Raw genomic sequence first — 6,829 nt, 5'->3', positions numbered from 1 at the left:
AAGTTAGAATTTCACGCTACAGCTTTCCAGAATTCATACTTAGAATCTAAAGAGTTATTCTAAGACTTGAGCTTAGCACAATCCCTTTCTATTTTTAGACTCCTATAATTGCTCTTGGTAATCTCCTTTGTCTCGTACCTTTGATCAAGGTTGCCCTAGATACATTTATCCTTTCTTGATATGTACCTTTGATTGAGATAATTAGTTAGCAATTACACTTGATCTTTTATGGACTTTTTTCCTTTTGGTCCCAAGCCTTGACGTGCTGGTTCATTAGCACTTGATCAATTTCACTTATTCTCTTTTTATTTTCCCTAGACTTTAGTGGCCAATTTAAGTTGGAAAATACTTTTAGAAGGTAGAAATGAATATACATGGCAGTTTTCATCAATATCAAGCATTTGAAACATAAATTTGTTTATGAAGCATCTTGATAAACAAATTCAAAAGCCAAAATTTGAAAGCAACCTCGTATGTAAACAAAGAGAAATATCAAAATCTTATTCACCGCATATTTCTAATAGACTCTGTATCAAACCTCTTATTTATACTAAGCACACAGTTCATCAAACTTGATAATGGTACCATCATATTCAAACCACATGTTTGTTCATTTGTTGGAAATACGATTGCATGGAAACACACACAACTTGGAGAAGATGAAGAAGCTCAAGGCACACGACAGAGAGTATATTGCTTAGTTCACAATGGAAAGATAAGTTAGTCCTACAGTGATGGACGTATATAATGTACGGGGGAAAAACCTCCTAGTGAGGGAAAAAATGCCTTGGTACCACATATGGTAACAAATTCCCCTTAGGACTGTGCTGTGAACGAGAGCTTGCACATAGTGTATAGGGGAGTTCCATGTCTTGAGGACATGACCGATTCACAAAGGGGAGTAAGCCCAAAGATTTGCAGAAAGTTTCAAGATTCTCACGAGACAATGCCTTCATGAAAAGATATACAATGTTGTCCTATGTCGGCACATTAGCCAAGCTGATCTCTCTTGCTGAGAGTCTCTCTCTGACATAGTGATAATGCACCTCCATGTGCTTTGTGCAAGCATGAAAAAATGGGTTCCTTGCAACTGCCAATGTGCTTTGACTGTTAGTGTAGATGATGTTGGTAGTGTCTGTCCAACACCCAAATCAGCCATAAGGCGTATGCGCTATACACACTCAATTGTAGCTGTGAAGATTGCCCTATACTCAACCTCACAGTTGGAAGTGTCCATAGTAGACTGCTTCTTGCTCAACCATGATATGCATGGACTACCGAGCATGAAGCAAAAATCACTTGTGGACAGTCGCATGGCATAACAACCTGTCCAATTTGAGTCTGAAAAAGCATGTAAATTTGGTAGCAATTATCCCCCCTTGGGATAAAACAAGCCAAGATGTAAAGTGCCACTGAAGTAGAAAAAAATACTCTTGACAACCTGCCAATGCTTAGACCCTGAGCTATGCATAAATGTGCTGACGTATGAGACTGCAAATTGAATATCGAGCCTCATATTGCATAAATTTGCTGACGTATGAGACTGCAAATTGAATATCGAGCCTCATATTGCATACATAAATAAGGCATCCAACATCAGTTTGGTAAAGAATGACATTGAAAGGATCACCAGCATGATGAAGAATTAAATTCAAACTTGTTTCCATGGAAGTAGCAATAGGTTTGCAGTCCTCAAGTCCAAACTTATTGTTCATGCCTATCTAACTAGGTGTTATGCTTTTGTTGCTCTCTCCATCCAAGCATTCTTGCTATGCTCATTAGGAATCTATTCTTAATGAGATGCTCACTATGTCTATGTTATTTTCTGCTACACACAAGTTACTAGACCATTAAATGTTACAGGGTGTAGATGCTATTTTAATTTTTTATATTTTCACTCATCTTTAATGAGATGATGTCAAACTTGGATGTAATTTTGTATTTGTCCCATAGGTCACATTGCTCTTTTGCTCCCTTTTGCTCTCTCTCTCTCTCTCTCTCTCTCTCTCTCTCTCATTGCATAGATCTTTGGGATCTATGCAATGGCATTAAAAATTTCCTTATTCTCTGTATTCTTCCACTCTCTTGGTAGATTGGTTATCCAAATTCTCTTTGGAGTATCAAGTCTTGACTTCATGACTCATCCAATAGATCTTTGAGGTCTTGAGTTCACGACTCATCGGGATTGAGGTCTCTTTTGCAATATTAAAATGTCTCTTCTCATGTGTGTGTGTGTGTAAGAAAATGAAATACAAATAACCTTTCTATTACCCAAGTGTGGTAGGATTGTTATCCTAATTTCCTTTGAAGTATTAAGTATCGAGTTCAAGACTCATGTGGTAGATCTTTGAGGTCTCTTGTGATTGTCCCTTCAACATTAAAATCTCTCTTCTCATGGGTGGGTGGGTGTGTGTGATAAAAAAGAAAAAATTTGAATGGACCTTTTATCATCTAAGTGTGGTAGATTAGTTATCCCATTCCCCCTAGAGTATTAGGTCTTAAGCGTTCAAGACTCGTCGGCGGATAGATCTTTGAGGTCTCTTGGGATTATTCCTACGATGTGAAAATCTCTTCTCATCGATGTGTGTGTGTGTGTGTGTGTGTGTGTGAGAGAGAGAGAGAGAGAGAGAGAGAGAGAGAGAGAGAGAGAGAGAGAAGGGGGAACTGGAAGAGTCTTACTATCATTCAAGTGCGGTAGATTGGTTATCCTAGTTTCTTATGGGGTATCAAGTTTTTGAGTTCATGTTGGATGGATCTTTGAGGTCTCTGAGATTGTTTCTATGACATCAATATCTCTTTTCTTCTTCTTCTCTTCTCTCTCTCTCTCTCTCTCTCTCTCTCTCTCTCTCTCTCTCTCACACACACACACACACACACACACACACACACACACCCGCCCACACCAAAATCTGGTTTCAAGAGAGGGCAACTCACTATCACAAATACTTGGAAAAAGTATTGTCATGTAGAACATCATTTGTTCTACATAATTACAAGGGCAAAGAAGTTTGAAAGATTCAGAGCAACCTAGCCTCAAGCTCGAGGATGATCAAGTTTAGACTCAACACATTGTCATGGAAACATACCACATCGTCCATTTGGCATGCGCACACCACATAACCCAGCAAGAAAGGCGGTTAGGGTTTGGGATGAACCAATAGGAGAGGGTTGTCATTAATGCATTGGTCTACAGCTCTGTAGGGTATGAAACATTATAAAGAGCTAATAAGATGGAGAGTTGGTGTTAATGGAAGGAGAGCTAATAATATGTGATTGTGTGTTGTGTTCGATGTCAGAATCCTCTAATTCTTTGAGAGCGCTGGTGAAGAAATGAAGAGGGGGAGGGGCGAGGCCCGACAGCCCTTCTGCGTCCGCAAAATGGAAGCAGCAGCGAATGTAGGAGTCCCTTACCTTCCTCAGCAGCAGCATCAGCAGGTGCGCACACATGCCAGCACTTCCTCTTCTGGCAATTTTCACATGCGCCCCCGCATTCATTCCGGCCTTTCCAGCGTTTTGGGTTTTGCTTTTCCTGTGTTGGGTTCTCGTTGGTTTGCTTGTTGATGTCTCGAATTTGCAGATCTGCGGCTCTTCCTCGACAATGGTGGGAAGGACACTGCCCACATGCAAGCGCCCATGGCTCTGCATTGGTATGTGCACGGCATGTACGCCCATTCTTCCCGTTACTGATGCTTATTAACAATTGGGCGAAGCTTAATCAGTGGATTAGGCGATGCTTAATCATTGGATTAAGCACACTCTGCAATGATGCTAATTATTCATAGCACACAAATACCCACAGCTTAGCTTATGGAGTTGAGGTGGTGCCCAAGCTTTTAGGTAGTATACTTAAGTTACACGTAAAGTGGACCTTAAAAGGTACTCAACACTCCTTGAGCATGCAAGTACATATACATGTAGAATCTAGATTGTGAGAATGATCAGAAGCATGAATTCTAGATGTACATGAAAATGAAGCCTAATTTTTTATGTTTATGTGTTGTGATGTTGCTCTTTAATCAAGCTCCGCGCCGAGTACTACTGGAATTTGAAAAGCTCGTCAAGAAAAATGGTTTAAAAAGGTGAATTGCATTCACATTCACATGCCCTCAAGAATCTTGATCGTGAATTATATATACATTTTCTCTAGGCATTTGAGTCTTGACAATTGCTTGAAAAGTTGCGCTCCTTGTTCTCTTTATAGAACCGAACAGACTTTGTGGCTACTAATTCTGGTACTTTGTGCCTTGTTTATATTTTTTGGACTGCCTATTTTTGCGTGTGGCTTCTAACACAATTTTTGGTGCTAACTCTAGTGCAACACATTTGCTTTTGTCAATTTTATATGTAACCTATTATTGTGTCTCATTTTCTTAGTTTCATACGAGTCACGCCTTTGTTTATTCGCTATCAATAGGCCCTAATTTAGCCTCGGAAAATGTGTAAGAGAGTCACATACTTAAAGGACTAAGAGTAAGAGGGCTCTCCCTTGGCCCTCTAAACCTCTCAAGAATCTAGTCCCCTTTTTTTTTTTGGGGACTTTGTAAAAAAAGCCGAGTTGAGTTCGCATACTTTTAATGTTTTCAGAGATGAATGAGACTTACCTTAAATGTTATTTCAGCTTTAAAATATTAAATGGATCTTTTTATTTCATCTTTTTCATTTGACATCCTCACATGGCTTGACTTCTTTTGCACGCTATTCTTTTAGAATGCTAAAATGAAGCTTCACCTTGTATAATTCTAATAAATTATATATATATATGAGCAAACCATGGCAAAGGGAAGGAAAATCGATGAAATATTTGAAAACTTAGTTCAAAAATCTTGCAAATCTAAAAAAAATTCTAGTATTTTCAGTTTGCTTCTTTGAAAGGAGGAAACTTGATTGCTTAAAAAAAAGAAAGAGACATTCGCGAACAATGCTTCACCTTATATAATTCTAACCTAATGATTTTATCACTTCCTTATTGTTTTAAAAGCCATCGTGACTCTTTCACTTGTTTCTTTTGGGGGAAGGGGGACTCAAAGATGTTTTAAATGAATGCATTGATAAGCTCTCTCTCTCCCCCTTCTTCTTCTTCTTCTCTCTCTCTCTCTCTCTCTCTCTCTCTCATATGAGTAGCTTTCCATGTTCATTTTTTTGGCTTTTTTGGTCCGTTGAAGGCCTTAGTTCATATATTAGTGAAGGTTGTTTGGACTTGTGTCTCCCAAGGGAATCTTGAAAATTTTGAAGAGAAAAAAAGAATGTCTTTTTAAATGCTATTTTTCAAAGTTGCATTCATTGTTTTGGCATATTGAAAAAGGCTTTAGAGAACAAGGTGAAAATTCACTATGGCCTACATAAGGCTATTGAGAAGAATTACATAATACGGAGTTTGTTTGTGAGAGAGAAAAATAGAAAGTGACACTAGTATTTTAAAACATGTGGTATCACAATAGAATATTATGTTTTTTGAAAAAAAAAATGTAACAATGAACTATTTAGATTACTATATCTTTCAAAAGCATAAAAAATAATGTTTGACACAATACTCAATGCCCCTCTTCAAAGAGAGTGTACACAAATGTCAACATTCTTTAACAAGGACCTAAAAGTAATAATTAAAGTAAAGTTTATTATCATTAGCACATGGCACTAATCCGCAAGCTTTATTCAATGGTTGAGAGATGCACCCAAAATCCAACCCTTTACTAAGGACTACTTATGTAGTCCAACAAAGGATTAAAGGGTGTATTCATAAGAGTTTGATCCCATGATGTGAAGTATTGATTCCATGATTTTTTAAATATTTTATTTTATAAAGAGTCCTTTCGTTCAAGACTTCACAAAGATTCATTTGATTTGATTATTTTATTATTTTTTATATTTATCAATTCTATCTTTTTTTTATGAAGGTATCAAAATATTTTTTTTAAAATCTTCAATGTGTTTTTATTTTATTTATTTTTCATTTTACTTATTTTTTAAATGCTTACGTGTAATATGTACCTTTCGTAGCAAACAAAGTGATTTAGTTTATTTGTTTGTTTTTTTTCTTTTCTTTTCTTGTGTCCCTTGCTTTTATAGTTTTATGAGTGCTTTATTCCCTCTTATAATTCAGACTATTCTGAACTTATGAAGGTATATATATAATATAATTTTTTATTAAAACACAACAAACATTTAATGTGATTATAGGCATTTATTTAAACTGACTTTTTTATAACTCCCATCTCCCCTTTAACTAAGCCTTATGCCTCCTCACCTCATTTTTTTGGCATGTTAAAACATGCCATATAGGAGAGGGGAGACTCGAAGTATAATTTTTGAATGCCTTGTTTTTAGCTTTCTAAACAAGCCTTGCCAAAGTTAGGCGGGCACTCAAAATTTCTTCCTCTTTCCATTGGACATTTCTTTTCACAAAAACAATTGAAATCTTCTTTAGGTCTTAGTTTGTGAATGGGTTCATTCTTTCTACAATCTTGCATAGAATCTTAAAAAAAAAAACCAAAACTCACAATTTGTGAGAGAATTGTATTAAGCACAACATAAAATTACAAAAAAACCTCAAGCTCAGGCCAAGCCTTGAGGCGTTGAAGATTGCACGTTGGATGTCTACTGCCTCTCATCGAGGCTTATCACAATAGGTGAACTATAGTTCTGGGCCTTACTTATCGTAGGTTGATAGCATGGCTTGAGTAGCCCTATACCAATCTTCCGAGTCTTGCTTGCGTCCGAGCATATAGATCACCACTCTGCTTTCTTGTATAACCTCTGAAAAGCTTGCCACACCAAGATCTCCTTCAAACACATGAAGGTTCCTTGCCTTGCATACGTGATGAAAGAAGAA

The 6,829-nt window shown here is 37.1% G+C and overlaps 1 protein-coding gene across 1 annotated transcript; it reads left to right on the top strand.

Moving 5' to 3' along the window:
* The first annotated feature begins 2,919 nt into the window (after nucleotides 1–2,919).
* Nucleotides 2,920–3,984, top strand: LOC147431802 (uncharacterized). The gene is made up of 2 exons (XM_086493039.1): nucleotides 2,920–3,435; nucleotides 3,578–3,984. Exons 1-2 carry the CDS (start codon nucleotides 3,331–3,333, stop codon nucleotides 3,695–3,697), a joined length of 225 nt encoding a protein of 74 aa, XP_086349165.1. The 5' UTR covers nucleotides 2,920–3,330; the 3' UTR covers nucleotides 3,698–3,984.
* Nucleotides 3,985–6,829: the final 2,845 nt, after the last annotated feature.

Source organism: Adiantum capillus-veneris, chromosome 21 (assembly GCF_014529385.1).
Source record: "Adiantum capillus-veneris isolate H3 chromosome 21, ASM1452938v2, whole genome shotgun sequence".
Taxonomy (NCBI): Eukaryota; Viridiplantae; Streptophyta; class Polypodiopsida; order Polypodiales; family Pteridaceae; genus Adiantum; species Adiantum capillus-veneris.
The sequence above is the reverse complement of the archived record's forward strand: the minus strand, read 5'-3'. Positions and strand labels throughout refer to the sequence as shown.